At 44.4% G+C, this 18,580-nt stretch overlaps 1 protein-coding gene across 5 annotated transcripts in view; it reads right to left on the bottom strand.

Moving 5' to 3' along the window:
• The window catches only part of NIN (ninein), a 135,898-nt gene that overhangs the window by 39,321 nt on the left and 77,997 nt on the right, over positions 1 to 18,580 (bottom strand). For all 5 annotated transcript variants that reach the window (XM_056545195.1, XM_056545194.1, XM_056545196.1 and 2 more), the window contains 6 exons: positions 9,894 to 9,933; positions 5,825 to 6,015; positions 3,717 to 3,863; positions 2,376 to 2,543; positions 1,826 to 1,962; positions 1,206 to 1,346 (listed from right to left, as the gene is read on the bottom strand). In XM_056545195.1, the coding sequence (XP_056401170.1) occupies positions 1,206 to 1,346; positions 1,826 to 1,962; positions 2,376 to 2,543; positions 3,717 to 3,863; positions 5,825 to 6,015; positions 9,894 to 9,933 (824 nt within the window). The remainder of the gene's footprint in view (positions 1 to 1,205; positions 1,347 to 1,825; positions 1,963 to 2,375; positions 2,544 to 3,716; positions 3,864 to 5,824; positions 6,016 to 9,893; positions 9,934 to 18,580) is intronic.

The following is an 18,580-nucleotide window of genomic DNA, read 5'->3' as shown; positions in this document are numbered from 1 at the left end:
TGAGCCTCTTGTGTGGGTTGTAGACCCGGCTCATGCTACCACTAGAGTGAAAGCACCACCAGCATTCAAAAATGACCAAAGCATCAGCCAGGAAGCATAGGAACTGAGAAGTGGTCTGTGGTCACCACCTGCAGAACAACTCCTTTATTGGGTGTGTCTTCCTAATTGCCTATAATTTCCACCTGTTGTCTGTTCCATGTGAAATTGATTGTCAATCAGTGTTCTTCCTGAGTGGACAGTGGGATCTCACACAAGTGTCAGTGACTTGGAGTTACATTGTGTTGTTTAAGTGCTCCCTTTATATTTTTGAGCAATATATATACACACACACAATACATATATACAATACAACACAATATATATATATATATATATATATATATATATATATTTGGAGTTGTAGTTTTGTAACATTTGTGGGCCTCAGCTTGGAGACCACCGCCTTTGAATCATTCAAAAAATGTTTTAATAGATCAGATATCAAGCCACAGCATGTATGACATATGGGTTGAGACACAACCGGAATCAAAGGCAGCGTTTTCCAACAGGGCATCACCAGCTGTTGAAAAACTACAACGGCTGTCTGGGCATGCTGGGAGTGGTAGTTTTGCAACAGCTGGAGGCACCCTGGTTGGAAAACACTGATCTAAAGTAAAACTAGTGAAAATAAAGTCAAGGCTTAGGTAGCGCCAATTTGGCATTGAGTTGCCCGTCTCACTGTCTTTGTATTAGTCCTTTAAGGCAACTTGTCCAATCAGGGATGACGGACACCATGGTGAGGGGGGTTCAGTATAGTCATTCAGGAGGATTCATGAGGGTCCAGCTGCTTAATGTGGTCAATCACCAAGGAGACATGTTCACCTTCTTTCACTTTTTTTGATTGGTCAGTGGTCTGAGTGTTCACACCCCCACAGATTGTTAGAGCCAGGAGAAGTATACGCCTCAGCCCTTCACTCCTCGGCTTGCTGCCTTTTACAAATCACTGCAGGAGACTGGCTTCATTATAAGTCTAGGGAGGGAGCCCATCTTCAGCAGCGAGCCAGGGAGTGAAGCGCACAGCCCAGTGCTTCTCCCAGCTGGATCTAGTGATTAATGGAGGTCTAAAACACCCAGACCCAACCGATCAATATGTTTGGACAGGTCAAGGGACACAAACAATAAACACAGTAACCCATAAAAGCCCCCAAACATAAAAAGGTACAAACCGAAGGTTGTATTCATTACGGCGCTCAATGGCGGCATGATGGTCGTCCACCTCTGATGCCATCAGACTTTTCAGTTTTTCATTTTTCTCCAGATCCATGCGCAGCTTCTCTTTTTCTCGCATCGTCTGGTCAGCCCGTTCCCTGTAGAGAGTGGATATTGGGTCACCCGCTTGACCATCAGCTTTGACGCCCCACAATATACAAGGGACGGAGGTCCGGCCCCATTCATTGTATAGTGGTGGCACCGAGTAGCTTCAGCTCAACTCCTATTCACTTCAGTGGGAGCAGCGGTGCAGTTACTAGATGCCGCCACTATACAATTAATGGCGCTGTGCTTATGGCCCCATCATCTGATGGCTGGGTGGAGCCATGTGTCCGCACCACGCTGATTGAAGGATTATATTGTGGACAGGCCATCAACCCAAACATATAAGATGGTATATACATTGTTAATAAAAACATGTTCCAATGGACGCTATAACATTCTGGGACACACATTATATATATATTTATCTCTTGTGATTTCTCCGACAACTGGGGGTCTGGTGCAGTCACTGTTGGGGGTGGGGGTCACCCTAACTATTTAACCCAACAGAGGCCCCAATAAAATGCCAACTTACAATAAGTGCCTGATCTCGGAGCGGAAGCTGACCAGAGCCGCCTGGTAGATCTCATTTTTGGTGATCAGAAGCTCATTCTCCAGAGTCATGGTCAATTCCATCAGATTGAGTTTCCCTTCTAAGCTAAAATCTAGAGCCTGAAGACCAGAAAAGTGTAAAGAACAATGATGACAGATATCAGATAAAGGGGAGACATACAAAGATAGCCCAACAATTCCTGTAGTGATGTAGCAGTGCTGAATTCGTAATCTAGCAATGATGGGTATGTTTTTTTTTTTTTTTTTTTTTTTTTTGGCACTAACCCAATTCAGCAAAACTTTGTGAATTTAATAAAAAGCAGCATACAGTCTAAACACAGGGCTCAAGTCCTGGGAACTAAGGTGGGAACTGAGTTCCTGCACTTTCTCCAAAGCAGTTCCCATTAGCAGGACCAGCCTTTGAGTGGAAATCTTGGGCGAGTTCCCACACTTTTTTCCCCAGGACTTGACCCCCACATAGACACATGGATCTTTATCCACACAAGGTGAGGTTTTCCTTCCTTTCGTATCACCTTGAGTATGGCCGGTCCGTTCTCCAGTCCTTCTTCATGCCACAAGTCTATGATGTCCTCCACAGATCCATAGCCCGTTCCATCATCAAGTTTGGAAAATAAGAGGAAGCCGATTGTCCCAGTCATGGCGGATGGGGTCAGAGTCCTCCTCCCGCTCTCATCGTAAGGCTGGAAAATATAAGTTCAGGAGATTTGGGTCAATGTTTGGGTGAAATAATGAGGAGCGCTCACGGCGATAGAGACTTGTACGCTCTTGATATGGAGGAAACTTCTGGGCTGAGACCTAAGACTACTGGACACAGACCCTCAGGGGTCATTGGCTGCCATCATAAAAAACACATGGTCAGTGGTATTCCCGCATAATCCACGTATTTGTGTGGTGTCCAAAGGCTGTCATGTGGCTTCGGACAGACCTGCAGCACAAGTGTTGGGCCCACTGAAAGACTTATTGTCATAGTGATTATGTTTAAGCACAAAGTTAATCTATTTTTTTTATAATTATTTTGTCGTTATCCTTATGTTATTTATGTGTTCCTGTGCCTTTAAGCAGAGAGCAGTGTACCCCCATGTGACCCGGCCTGCCAATGGGAACCCCTAAATTCTAGCCCATATAGTGTAGTGGGGGAGGAGTTTCCCCAGATCAGTCTGAGCTCCAGTAAAGGTGGAAGGTGTGTTGTGGGCCCTCAGGGAAGGCCCAGATCAAATCTACTTTATCCGGTCATTCTGCAAGGATCACCCGCACGGTGGAAGTTCATGCCCCGGCGGAGGAAGCTTGACAGAACCCAACTACCAGGATCAATCTTCAAGTCTCTCAAGTCAGTATCAATTTATTGGGAGAAAGCACCACAAGTCCCAGCAAGGTAACAGAGCTCCCAAGGGGTTACACTGCACCATACTATATGTGTATTACCATCTGCACCAGCTCAGTAAAGACAATTATCCGTAACCTGACGTCAGTGTGTTCATTTACTCCCTGTGTCTGGCCCAGGAGAAGCTGTCTCAAACCTCAGACCGTGTTTAGGCTAACGGTGCCCTGGCGTCACAAAGTGATCAGGTATTTCCCTACACCACTTGTGGTACCACGTTGAGACCATGCATGTTGCAATACAAGACCATCAGGTATCACGGCTAGTATGGACGATTGTACAAAATTAAAACCTTTCTGCTTTCCACCAGTCACTCCTGGCCATGGGTTGTATGGACACTTGCCTCAGCTCCACTGAAGTGAATGGGGCTAAGCTGCAATACTACACACAACCTGTGGACAGACATGGCACTGTTTGTAGAAGAAAGCCGCCATGTTTTTCTAATTTTGACAGCCTCTTGGTTGCTGATTGTTACCTGCAGAGAGAGGTGCCTCTTCAGCTGTCGATAAGGGGTGGAGGAGGATGGGGTGGGGGGTTTGGTATTTTTACAGACTTCATAGAAAAAGTCCTGGAGGCTCATGGTGTCATCTTGGTCCAAGTTCTGTAAGGCGTCCTCCAGGGCCTGTAGAAGACAAAGCTGTATTATAGGTTTTGCATTTTTATCATTACTCTCTTGTCCTATGTAAATAAATCTTAAAGGGGTACTCCGGTGAAAAACTTTTTTTTTTTTTTTTTATCAACTGGGGCCAGAAAGTTAAACAGATTTGTAAATTACTTCTATTAAAAAATCTTAATCCTTCCTGCACTTATTAGCTGCTGAATACTACAGCGGAAATTCTTTTCATTTCGAAACACAGAGCTCTCTGCTGACATCACGAGCACAGTGCTCTCTGCTGACATATCTGTCCATTTTAGGAACTGTCCAGAACAGCATATGTTTGGTATGGGGATTTCCTTTTACTCTGGACAGTTCATAAAATGGACAGAGATGTCAGCAGAGAGCACTGTGCTCATGATGTCAGCAGAGAGCTCTGTGTTTCAAACGGAAAAGAATTTCCACTGTAGTATTCAGCAGCTAATAAGTACTGGAAGGATTAAGATTTAGTAGTAATTTAAGAAGTAATTTACGAATCTGTTTAACTTTCTGGCACCAGTTGATTTAAAAAAAAAAAAAAAGTTTTTCACCGGAGTAACCCTTTAAATGGGCACCGTCACATTAAAAACCGTCGTAAAGACCTGCTTGTTATAATGGTGATATGTACACTTTAAAATCATCATATAAGAAATGTAAGCAAGTTTGCTGACAGACAATTGGCGCCTTTTTGCACTCTCTTCTACGGAGAAAGACGTGAATGGAGGGGGCGTGGTGCGACTTCACGTCTCCAGCCGAAGAAACCCAGCATTCTAAACATTCTGATTAGAATACCGGGTGAGGCACGGAGATTGGGGGGGGGGGGGGTACGAGTAGAAATGAGCCCTTTTGATAGGGGATAAGATGTCTGTGGACGGAGTACCCCTTTAAGAGGGATTATCCAAAAAAAAACAAAAAAAAATTCTTCCAAAAACAGCAGGCTGTGTGTGGTATTGCAGCTGTTCCATAGAAGTGAATACAGTCAAGTTGTAATTCCACATTGTGCAGTTTTTGAAGAACTGCAGTTCCTTATTTTGAGCACTAGAGGGCAGTCTGGGAAGGCAAATCATTTTTTCCTAAAACGAAAAACCTGTAATTGGCGAGGCTGCTCCGCGTGTTCTGTCAAGGGGAAATTCTACTTTTAACCATCTTCTCAAACCGGTACTCAAAAGAGAAACAAGAAAAGGAGAACCAAAACCTTCTCCAAACTCGAAAGTAGAAGTAAATATCTCTTTCCTTAAAGGGGAACTGTCAGCTGCAATTAATGTTCTAAACTGAGGTCTGGAACGCCTCCTCATCTTCCTCCCATCCATGCTTGATTGACAGTCATCTGGAAGCCGAGCCCTGTTTCCAAATCTTGTTCCTGCTCTGTACATATAAATTGTACGCTGGCACAAGTTTAGGAAACAGGGCTCGGCTTCCAGTCAACTGTCAATCAAATGGGGACAGGGATGAGAGAGACCGCATCTAAGGGTCTATTCACACGGCGGAATTTCTGCTTGTGGAATTCCGCCACATATGAAAGCCCAATACACTTCTATGGGATTCCACACTCCCATAGAAGTGTATTGGGCTTTCGTATGTGGCGGAATTCCACAAGCAGAAATTCCGCCGTGTGAATAGACCCTCACAGTACGAGTGGATTGAAACATGAATGGCAGCTGACAGGTCCCTCTAAAGCATAAAAACATGGCTGCTTTCTTCCAAAAACAGCGCCAACACTTGTCCACAGGTTTACTTAACTAGAGCAGAGCTGCAATACCAGATCTAACCCATGGATAGGAGTGGCGCTGTTTCAGGAACAAAGTGTAGTCTGTATAAATCTATGGCTCACTCAGAGGGTTCACACATTTTGTAGGCCTTTCTTAAACATATGCTTTTGATCTCTCTTATCTCTAGCATATTAAAGGGGAACTCCACATGAATCTGTCTTGAACAGTCAGCTGACTCACCTCTTTGTCCAGGTTCTGAAATCCATATTGTTCACAGACAGAAATAAGTTTCTTCCTGTTCAGGTGACCGTCCCGGGTGATGCCGAGATCTTCACAGATCAGCTGTAACTTCTCCTCTACCCAGTCCTGGTCCGGACACAGCACCGTCTGTGAAGCGCTGAGGTCGTCCGGGTTCCAAAACCGAAGCTGCCCTAGTGGAAAGACCAACAAATGGAGATCTCATACATGTCCAGGAGCTGGTGCCATTTTTGTATGGTATGTAGACTTAAAGGGGTACTCCGGTGGAAAAAACTTTTTTTTAATGAACTGGTGCCAGAAAGTTAAACAGATTTGTAAATTACTTCTATTAAAAAAATCTTTACCCTTCCAGTACTTTTTAGCAGCTGTATGCTACAGAGGAAATTCTGTTCTTTTTGAATCTTTTTTTTCCTTGTCCACAGTGCTCTCTGCTGACACCTGATGCCCTTATCAGGAACTGTCCAGAGCAGGATAAAATCCCCATAGCAAACCTATGCTGCTCTGGACAGTTCCTGACACGGACAGAGGTGTCAGCAGAGAGCACTGTGGACAAGACAATAAAGAAATTCAAAAAGTAAAGAATTTCCTCTGTAACATACAGCTGCAAAAAAGTACTGGAAGGGTAACATTTTTTATATAGTAGTCATTTACAAATCTGTTTAACTTTCTGCCACCAGTTGACTTATAAAAGACATAAAAAAAAAGGTTTTCCACCGGAGTACCCCTTTAACAGGTATTTGTATTACATTGCATCTAAAAGTCAAGTCATTTTTGGTATACAGCTCTTACAAAAATCATTGGCTCTCCATGATCCAACTACAAAACACCCAGTGCCCCCCCCCCCCCCCACACAGTCCTGTGTTAATAACTTATAGACTCGATATATATGAAGAGGAGAAAGAAGGGGAAAAGGGTAACATACAGCGTCAGGATCAGACTACAGGAGGGCTTGTTTGTAGTCTGTAACCATGGAAACACATAGGTCTGCATAGGAGCTGAATACGCAACTGTGAGAAAATTACAAACATTGCTTTTTACTTAAAAAAAAAATATATATCTATCAATCAATCAATATCTATGATCCATTTCTGGGTTCTGGTATAAAAGCTGCACTACAGCGTGAGCGACAACGCTAAACCTGCGTCAGATCCACCATGGTCTCCTGCAGGTCACATGCCTTGCAAATAAAGCAGCCTGGATAGAGGAGAATAAAAAATCAAAATAAAAAAAAAAGTTAAAACGTGAGTTTGGGAGGTCTTAGGTTTGAATGCAATTTGTCACTCATATCCCCGCCCCTTTCTGATGTGCCCGCAGGATACGGTAGAGGGTTGCAGACAGGCCCGCCATCATTTCCTGCTTCATTACCTTCCACTGGAATACTAATCGTTCCTGTACACGTCCCGGGGCTCGGGGGGCGCCGGCTCTTGGGGTAAGGCCTAATCGGCTAATTTGTCATCTACTTAATAAAGCGTCACGGCAGAAGAAAGTTAAAAAAAATAATAAAATAAAAAAATCGCCGCGCAAGATATCAACGTAATGTGCGCAAGTTCTTGAGTTCAGCCACCAGTAAACACGGAGATCATAGGGGCTGAGAACAAATATAAAGGGGGGGGGGGGGTATTAAATAAAAAGGGGGGGGGTATCTGCTCCAGATAATACAGGGGACCACTCTTTAAAACTACTTTGGTAGCCTGAACATAGTTCGTGATTTTATTTATTTTTTATCTATGATTGTGATCAGCTCACAGCCAGACATATGTAACTGAGAATCTATAGTAATGGATGGGAGCACGGGCAACTGATTCCCAACATAGGATGCAAGGGAATATATAAAAAATAATAATAATAATAATTAATTGTCTCCAGCTCGTAGAGATACTGAATCAAATTGTTTATTTAGACAGACAGAAGATAAAAAGAAAAAAAAAACTATTTCTCTCTATATATACAGATTTTTTTTTATAATCATAATATTACCGTTCTGAAAACATGTAAGGATTAATATAATTGCATTATTATGATTATTTTTATTATTAAAATCAACATAATAATAATAATAATATTATAATAATACATACAACATTTTGTTTTTTTAAACTCATTCATGGCAGATCATACACCAGTGTTTTACAAACAGTATGCCTCCAGCTGTTGCAAAACTACAACTCCCACCACACTGAATGGAAAACACAGTTCTACACACAGAACTAAAGATCTTACGTAGTAGATTTTAACTCTTCCCACTATATAAGCATGTTAAGTCTCATCTGTAACTTGTGCCATGAATAAGAGTAGTCAACAATTCGAAATGCGTCGGAGTATCATTTGGGATTTTTTATGGATTTTTTTTTCTATATCATAGATATATATTCTATATAAACTAAGTTTGGATATTTTGGGATCTCTGGTTGCTCCAAGCACTTTACTTCCTACTTGCATTCACCCCCAATTGTGTGGGATATGTCATATATAGCATTACATTTCGGGGTGAAATGCAGAAATTCAGGATAAACTATACTGGTTTAGAAGGAAAGACGGACGCTGCGCTGTATCCCTGGTATCTGAATAACCTGACATATAAATCTAGTGAGCTGTAAGACTATATGGCAGCCTACAAGTCACCGACTCCTAATAAACAAAGCAGGATTACAGGAGGGACACATGAAAGGCGATCCTGCAGGAACCGCGGCGAGGAAGACGCAGACAATTATATCCCAGCAACGTCCAACAAGATGTGCTACAAACTAACCTGAGCCGCATCGTGACGTGATCCTGTGGTTGGTCACAATACACATTGTAAGGACACGTTCAGTGTCAGATTTACAATCCATGTTTAATGCACAAATAGGCTACGTATTTGACCTAATATCAATGACGTCCTAGTGGGACACAGACCCCATTAACTTCCCCTTTCCATTGTATTGTGACATTTACCCTGTATGTTTGTTTTCTTCCTCTCCTTTTTGGGTATATAGCACAGAATAGGATAATAGAAAATATTTAAAAAAAAGGTTCTTGTGTATACCTTGTGCTCACCTATTTTAGCTCATATGGCAGGCGTGTTTTTTTTTAGCCATACCAATTCCAATTTCCTCAATATTTTTTAATGCTGCCAACATTTCCTATGATGCCTCTGGCTTTGCAGAGAGAAGGGATGGAGCCTTATCCCTGCAGTTTCCCTAATGAGATTACCTGGTCATCTACCAATCACCCAGCTAGACTCCAGAAGCCTAAACTGCTGAGATTCATGGGCTTGGGTCAGTTCACATTAGGTGCAATTTTGGTGTACTTTCTTATTCAAAGTGTGTTTTTTTAGAGAAATATTGCCAGGAGGCGATCGTGATTTAATCTATGATCACAACTGAGGAGTTTTATGAAGATTTGAAGTGTTCATGCTACATTTTGCGTTTTTAATGCATATTTGTTAGTGTTTGTATAGCATTTTGACGTGTTTTTGCTGTAATTTTCCAAAATTCCCATAAAAATCAGGCATCTTTACTGCGATTTGTGCAAGTAAAAAAGAGTGCAACTTTCATACGATTTCAGAAAAATCACAGCAAAAAAAATGTATAAAAAAACAAACAAACAAAAAAAAAAACAGGAAAAATGCAACGTGTGAACAGTCTCGGGTGGGTTATATCTACTATTATACTCCCATAGAGATAGCAGCCGCAGTACACAGAGCATGAGGGAATGTGTATAACTACTATTATATCCTGATCCCATAGCGATAGCAGCAGTATACAGATAGAGCTAGATGGGAGGGGTCTGGAGGCTAGCAGGAGCTATTTGATAGGTGATGTCATCATCTTGTAGTTCACATGAAGGCAGCTGACCCAGGACTGACTGCTTCTTCTGACACATTAAACACTGATTTTCTGGGGGTCAGATTAGTGATCACATGACCCAGTTAAAATAATGAAAAGCATAGATGCAGCTGTGCTGGAATTGAACAGAATTTGCGGTAGGACTAGTGATTGTGAGTGTGCATGATAGCGGCAAACAAACAAAAAGAAGAAGGTGAACAACCCCTTTTTACCCCCCTTCTTACCTTCCGCTTCATATTCTTCCCCCTCTTCACTTTTCCAAAGCTGAAAACAGAAGAAAAACAGAATATAAGGAATTATCCGAAGAACAGTCAATAATATTACCACCTTATCAGAAATGTACAGGGCACAGACCACGATTTTACACTGAGCACAAAGAGCGTCTCTGGCTCTGGAGGACCAGCCCTGTCCTGCTTATACATGCCGTTCATTGGTTTGTATGGGCACCGTGTAATGCTTCACTTATACTGAGGTGGCGCTGCAGGTAAACCAAACACTCATTGCTAGATTACAGCTGATCACTGGGGCTCCCGACATCAGGACACTGATCCGCTGTAATCTTTGGAGGTAATCTAGCAATGAGTGTTTGGTTTACCTGCAGCGCCACCACAGGATAAGTGAAGCATTACACGGTGCCCATACAAACCATGTATAAGCAGGACAGGGCTGGTCCTCCAGAGCCAGAGACGCTCTTTGTGCTCAGTGTAAAATCGTGGTCTGTGCCTTGTACATTTCTGAAATACTACAGCAACCTTTTGACAAGTATAACCCCCTATGGGGAGATTTATCAAAATCTGTAGTATAAGAGTGGTGCAGTTGCCCATAGCAACCAGAGGCCCTTTTTTAAAAACTAAAAGAAGCGATTTGGTTGCTATGGGCAACTGCCCCGCTCTCTCTCTGCGCAGGTTCTGATAAATCTCCCCCTATGCCCTCCAGCTGCGAAACAGTCAACGGACATTTCTGGGAAAGTTGGGTGATTGCTAATATATACCATATTATAGCTCCAGAGATTATTACTCAACTTTCCCGAATGCCTGATACGGCAAATCTTGTAAATTGCCAAAAGCAGAATAAATAAATAATACAATAATAATAATAATAATGAAAAAATAATAATAATAATAATAATAATATTATTATTATTATTAATAATTAGAGATGAGCGAACTTATAGTAAATTCGATTCGTCACAAACTTCTCGGCTTGGCAGTTGATGACTTTTCCTGCATAAATTAGTTCAGCTTTCCGGTGCTCCCGTGGGCTGGAAAAGGTGGATACAGTCCTTGGAAAGAGTCTCCTAGGACTATATCCACCTTTTCCAGCCCACCAGAGCACCGGAAAGCTGAACTAATTTATGCAGGATAAGTCATCAACCGCCGAGCCGAGAAGTTCTTGACAAATCGAATTTACTGTAAGTTCGCTCATCTCTATTAATAATAATAATACACCTTTATTGTGCAGGAATCCGGGAAACTAATGGCGGCCAAATCGGAAGTCACCCAGCTTTCCACAAGTTCTTCTAACTTAAACTTCACATTTCGTAATGCAGAAGCCCCCATCCCTCCCATAGAGCTGCCTTGACTTTACCATAGGTCAAAGCTATGCAGAAAAAAAAAAAAATGGTTTCCGAGAGTATAAAAGCCAAGGGGGAGGTCGGGGGTCTCGCTGAGCTTTTGTCATATAGATCTTGTATTGTGCAGCAGCTGGACGGTGGGCTGGGAGGGTCACCCCCTATTAACATGCAATGGTCCGAAAGAGAAAGCTTGCTGCCTCTATTCACGGAGGGCTTATCAGCAGATGGTCCGGGGGGCTACTCCTTGCACCTCAGGAGCATCTGTAACTCATGTCGTCTAATAAACCCGCAATTTTACTGCGCTCCACCATCTGCTTCAAGGAACGGACTTTTGTTCTTCTCAAGTACATGGACTCCTGGAGACAAAGCCGGATGTGTGGGGCGGCCCGAGGTCTACACTACAAACTTCTAGGGCCCAGAGAAGGACAGGCCAGGGCTGATCAGGGGGCCCATCTCCTGTGGGTTCTGCCATCCCACCAGATCTAGGCTTCCCATATCTGTCTCCAACTACAGCAATGTTCCCCAAACTGTAGACCTCCAGCTGTTGCAAAACTACAACTCCCAGCATGCCCGGACAGCCGTTGGCTGTCCCGGCATGCTGGGAGTTGTAGTTTTGCAACAGCTGGAGGTCCATGACCTGGCACATGGGTGGATGTTTAACTCACACCAAACTTGTCCTGGCTGTCTGATTGAACTAGTCACCGTAGGCCTGACCGTGGCCATCTGGAGGAACGAGGCAGCGAGCATGCATCTCATCCTGGCTGTCTGGAGAAGCAAAGTGGTAAGCATACGCCTCAGCCTAGCCATCTGGAAGAGCATCTTAGCAGGCTAACCTCTCACCCTGGTTGTACGGAGGAGCGAGCATTCACCTAACCCTGGCAGTCTGAAGGAACCAGGTAGTAAGCATACGCCTCACCCCAACAGACTGAAGGAGCAAGGAAGTGAGCATACGATACGCCTCACCCCAACAGACTGAAGGAGCATACGCCTCACCCCAACAGACTGAAGGAGCAAGGAAGTGAGCATACGCCTCACCCCAACAGACTGAAGGAGCAAGGAAGTGAGCATACGCCTCACCCCAACAGACTGAAGGAGCAAGGAAGTGAGCATACGCCTCACCCCAACAGACTGAAGGAGCAAGGAAGTGAGCATACGATACGCCTCACCCCAACAGACTGAAGGAGCATACGCCTCACCCCAACAGACTGAAGGAGCAAGGAAGTGAGCATACGCCTCACCCCAACAGACTGAAGGAGCAAGGAAGTGAGCATACGCCTCACCCCAACAGACTGAAGGAGCAAGGAAGTGAGCATACGCCTCACCCCAACAGACTGAAGGAGCAAGGAAGTGAGCATACGCCTCACCCCAACAGACTGAAGGAGCAAGGAAGTGAGCATACGATACGCCTCACCCCAACAGACTGAAGGAGCATACGCCTCACCCCAACAGACTGAAGGAGCAAGGAAGTGAGCATACGCCTCACCCCAACAGACTGAAGGAGCAAGGAAGTGAGCATACGCCTCACCCCAACAGACTGAAGGAGCAAGGAAGTGAGCATACGCCTCACCCCAACAGACTGAAGGAGCAAGGAAGTGAGCATACGATACGCCTCACCCCAACAGACTGAAGGAGCATACGCCTCACCCCAACAGACTGAAGGAGCAAGGAAGTGAGCATACGCCTCATCCCAACAGACTGAAGGAGCAAGGAAGTGAGCATACGCCTTATCCCAACAGACTGAAGGAGCAAGGAAGTGAGCATACGCCTCATCCCAACAGACTGAAGGAGCAAGGAAGTGAGCATACACCTCACCCCAACAGACTGAAGGAGCAAGGAAGTGAGCATACGCCTCACCCCAGACTGAAGGAGCAAGGAAGTGAGCATACGCCTCATCCCAACAGACTGAAGGAGCAAGGAAGTGAGCATACACCTATCCCAGGCAGTCTGAATAAACAAGTTAGTGAGCATACACATCACCCCAGCAGTCTAAAGAAGCAAGGTAGTGAGCATACGCCTAACTCCAGCAAAATGAAGGAGCAAGGTAGTGAGCATACGCCTCACCCCAACAGACTAAAGGAACAAGGTGGTGGGTGAGCATATGCCTAACCTTGGCAATCTGAAGGAACAAGATAGTAAGCATACGCATAACCCCCAATAGTCTGAAGCAGAAAGGTAGTCTGGGTAAGGCGTATGCTCACTACCTCGTTGTCCCAGATGTCAGGGTCACACATATGCTCACTACCTTTCACTGTTTGGGTGATGTGTATGCTCACTACCTCGTTCCTTCAGACTGTTGTGGTGAGGGATACGTCCTCTACGTCGTTCCTTCAGACTGAAAGAATGAGGTAGTGAGTATACGCCTCACCACAACAAACAGTCTGGAGCAGATATGTACTGAGCATACGCCTTGCCCTGGCTGTCTGGAGGAGCGAGGCAAAAAGCATCTGCCTAACTCTGGCCGTCCAGAGGAGCAAGTTAGTGAGCATACACCTCACCCTAGCAGTCTGATAGAGCGCCTTAGTGAGCATAAGTCTCACCATGGCCATCCATCTAAAAAAGGAGTGATGTAGTGAGCATACGCGTCAACCTGGCCAACGAGGAGTTCGTAGGTTTGTTCCTGGTTGTCTAGATTAATAAGCAAGAGCGACCAACAACATTCATCCCAAGGCTGTCCCTGTTGTCCCAAGGGTCCTTCAATCGAGAAATCAATTGACCAAATTGGACGTCCCCTTTAACGTAAAGTTATCTGCCCTAGGGACAGATCTTCACAGATTCAGATGCACAGATGCAGGCACATAAGGGAGGGTTCCTCTGGCAGCCATGTTCCTTTTGGGCCTCACTTATCACCTGTACCCCATCAATCTTCCTCCCCAGAAATAAGAAATTCCTTAAATAAAAATGCAAAGCAATTACGGTGCACTAAAGGCCGGAACACGCGTCTCCGAGCTCAGCCGGTTATTACTTAGTGTCTTTCCCCCGTGGGCGCAGAGATTCGGAGCGGCTCCATAACGAACACGCGCCGGGTCTGGCTGATTAAATAAGGTTGGGGCGAACTATTAATATTAAACAGCGGGTCGCCACCACATTCATTATGTAGTCAGCGACTAGATGCCCTGCGGGGAACTGGATAAACTATTCACTCATGAATCACATTCTTGTGCTTGGCCTATCGCTGCCTTCACTGGCGAGCTGCGCCTAAATTCAGTGTTCAAAGTTACCGGCGGAGCAGCATGGCTGCGGGGAGGAATTTTTTTTTCTTGAAGAAAATAAATAAGATTTTAAATTTGTAACATAAAAAGTCACAGAGGCAGCAAAAATAGGATTAGTGAGCGTCCGGCACATGATGGGATCTGTAGTGCAGGTCACAGGATTGTTTTCACGGAGAAAGAATCAAAGTGATCACCTGACCACTGGGGGGGGGGGGGGGGGGGGGGGGCGGCAAGAATCACCTGGGCAGCCGAAATAGAACATATATATATATATATATATATATATATATATATATATATATATATTTTTTTTTTTCTTTTTTTTTTAAAGCATAAATTGTTTTGTCATGACGCCCATGTTGATGTGTTTTGCTACAACAGCATCTCATTTAGGCAATGTTTGGCGAGCTAAAATAGTACAGTATAAGTACAGTGGTCTATAAAATATGAACCTCCAGGTGCTGCAGAACTACAACTCTCAGCATGCCGGAAGTAGTGGTTTTGCAGCAGCTGGAGGTTCACAGCTTGGAGACCACTGGCTTAGTATCTACCGTATATACTCGAGTATAAGCAGAGTTTTTCAGCACGATTCTTCGTGCTGAAAACGCCCCCCTCGGCTTATACTCGAGTGAACTCTCAGCCTGTCAATCCCTTCTCAGTGGTCTTCAACCTGCGGACCTCCAGAGGTTTCAAAACTACAACTCCCAGCATGCCCCGACAGCCATCGGCTGTCCGGGCATGCTGGGAGTTGTAGTTTTGAAACCTCTGGAGGTCCGCAGGTTGAAGACCACTGCGGCCTTCGTCATCATCCAGACCCCCCCCCCCCCCCACCCCCCCCATTTAGTTTTCTACTCACCTCCCCTCGGTGGGAAGGAAGGGTGAGCTGGTCCGAGCCATCTATGCTGCAGGGACCGTCCGGTGGGGAGGGTTAGTCGTTCCGGGCTGTCCATTTTCACCGGGCCTGTCCCGGGCTAGTGACGTTGTCTTGAAGACGACGCACAGGGACGCGCATGAACGATGATGACGAAGGCCGCAGTGGTCTTCAACCTGCGGACCTCCAGAGGTTTCAAAACTACAACTCCCAGCATGCCCGGACAGCTGATGGCTGTCCGGGCATGCAGGGAGTTGTAGTTTTGCAACATCTGGAGGTCCGCAGGTTGAAGACCACTGATGAAGGGATTGACAGGCGGTGATGATGAGGGGGGGGGGATGATGATGGGGGTCTGGATGATGAAATGGGGGGGGGGGGATGGTGTATTTCCCACCCTAGGCTTATAGTCGAGTCAATAACTTTTCCTGGGTTTTTGGGGTGAAATTAGGGGCCTCGGGTTGGCTTATACTCTAGTATATACGGTAAACAGTTCCATAGTGGAATTAAAAAGGATATCCCGGGAGAGATAAAACTGCAGCACTAATTTCTCTTAAAGACAGCACCACCTCGGTTCCATTAGGGTGAATGGAGCCAAGTTGTAATACCACACACAACCTGAGGACAGGGGTGGTGCTGTTTTTTGGAAGGAATTTGCTCATTGGCACTGATTTACTATTGTAAACCCGACATTTTGTCGGGTTGTTCGCCAGATTCTGGCGCATTGCAGCAGAAATTCTGTCTGTGCCAGAATTTAAAAAAAAAAAAAAAAAAACAACTCTCCATTTTACTGAGAAAACCCGAAAAAGGGGTGTGGCCGCTGGGAAAGCGGGAGTCGTCACCGAAAAGGGGTCGAGTCTCCGACATTTTCACAAAAAAACACCATATTTACTAAGGTTTCCACAGAAAATGTAGAGGATTTTAGCTGAGGAAAACCCGATAGATCAGAACAGGTATAAAAAAAACAAAAAAAAAATAAATTTCAAAAAATGTAGGGAAATATTGTGGCAAAAAAATTGTAGAGAATTAAAACCCACAAAGAAACCAACACAACACTCTTAGTAAATGAGGGCCTTCGTTTTTATATCCCTGGATAACCCGTCAAGGTGATGATATTTATTTTTATATATTCTAATATATACAACACACACACACACATTATATATTATATATATATATATATATATATATATATATATATATATATATATATATATATATATATATATAATATAAAATAAATACACACACAATATATATAAAAAAAATCTATATATATATATATAAAAAAAATTTTTTTATATATATTGTGTGTGTATTTATTTTATATTATATTATATATATATATATATAATATATATATTTATATATTTATATATGGTACTCACCACCAACCAATGAAAAAAATAAATTACGTAAAAACATAATTTTCTCCAAATGCAAAGAATTACTTAAAATGCATTTTTTGATGAATAATATAATTAGGAGATGATCATTTGCGGTGACGGGCCCTGGGAGAGCTCGCTCGCGTGTTACGGGCCCCATTGTAAAGGAAGATTCTCGGATGCGCTTGGCTGGAGGTGTAGAGACCTGGCTTCCATCCCTGCGTCTATTCCACAATAACCGGCTCTGTTGCGATCGGGGGGGGGGGGCTGAGCCTGCACCTTAATGAGCACAGAACCCGCTCGCTCCTGAAACATTAATGATGGCGAGCAGGAGACATTCTGGAGCGGGGCCAACATTGTTTGAAGTGCGGTTCGGTGTGCGCCAGCTTTCGGCATTAAAACGAAAAAAAAAAAAGCTTTTCGAGTCGTTTTACTTAAATGTCGTTTATTGCTTCTCCTTAAAACGACTGATTTCCCGCGGCGCAAAACACAAACGTGCAGGTTATGTAGGGGCGGATGTAATATTAAATGCAGATGTAGCAGAGATGAGCTAGTCAACCAAGGCACAGGTCGTGGCATCAAGCCAAGGGGACCTGTCAAAAACCAACCTGATGGACCCCGATGACTTATAAATGCCCCCCCACCCCCCTCAGGGCCTGTCGCTTTTGACAGTAGGAATTGCGCACTAGTCTTCCGGTCAAATCTGACAGAAGTGCCAATAAAGAGACTAAACTGCTTCATGGTTTCCCTCAAAACAGAAACCATGACTACAGCGCCAAACATCGGGCCCCCACTGTCTTATAATGGGGTCGGTCAGGTTATGTGGGGGCATCCTTCGCGTTGATGGGAGGAATAATACTGAACGCTACTCCTTTCTTCCTGTCAGATCTGACAAAACTACCGATTGAGCCTCTACAGCAGTGTTTTCCAACCAGGGTGCCTCCAGCTGTTGCAAAACTACAACTCCCAGCATGCCGTTGGCTGTCCGGGCATGCTGAGAGTTGTAGTTTTGCAACAGCTGGAGGCCCCCTAGTTGGAAAAAACTACTCTAGGGCATCACATTTAGCGTATCCTAATGGCACCGTTTCCCTTAGCAACCAATAAGGTTTCTCCACATTTGGTTGCTATGGACAACACTTCCTGGTTACAGTCAACACTAATTTTCAGGTATGAGACCCAGCCAATGGCTGTCCGGTCATGCTGGGAGTTGCAGTTTTGCAACAGCTGGGGGCACCCTGGATGGGAAACACTGCTCTAGTGCTTCATTATTAGCATATCCTAATGACCGTGTTTCTCATAGCAACTAATTAAGTTTCATAATGTTTTGGTTGCTATGGGCAACACTCCCTGGATAATGTCTGCATAATCTGCATTCACTGTTACGGATGAGAGACCAAGATTTAGGTCCCTTTCGCCCTACAGAGATTCCGGTCGGAATTTTTACACAGAACACAAATGGCCTCCCATTGATTTTGTGGTAGCCTGGTGGGGGTGTAGGGTAGTTGGGGTGTTGCTGTAGTATATGAGGGGTTAACTCGACCCATGTCACTCGTGACGCCAGGGTGAGGGTTAAAACTATGGAGTGATGCTGGGCCTATCGCCACCCTTCCCAAGAGCGAGAGGCGAGTGTAAAATAAATGGATTGTCCACAGCAGTGCTGAACTGAAAACGTGCAGGAATCTTTACTGAAGATTTTCTGTACATGCAGTACTATCCGTCTCTAGCGCAGGCCTAGACCGCAAGGCTTTGGCCTAGAGATTGTCTTGAAAGCTGCGGAGGTCCTACCTCGTCCAGAGTCAGCAACCCAAGAGAGAGATAAAATGGCGCAGCTCCCTTATATTGGCAGGGGCTGGCCGTTTTGGATTGGTCCACATCA

This window comes from Hyla sarda, chromosome 11 (assembly GCF_029499605.1).
Source record: "Hyla sarda isolate aHylSar1 chromosome 11, aHylSar1.hap1, whole genome shotgun sequence".
In the NCBI taxonomy this organism is placed as follows: domain Eukaryota; kingdom Metazoa; phylum Chordata; class Amphibia; order Anura; family Hylidae; genus Hyla; species Hyla sarda.
Note: the sequence above shows the minus strand (reverse complement) of the source record. Positions and strands in the feature narration are given on the sequence as shown.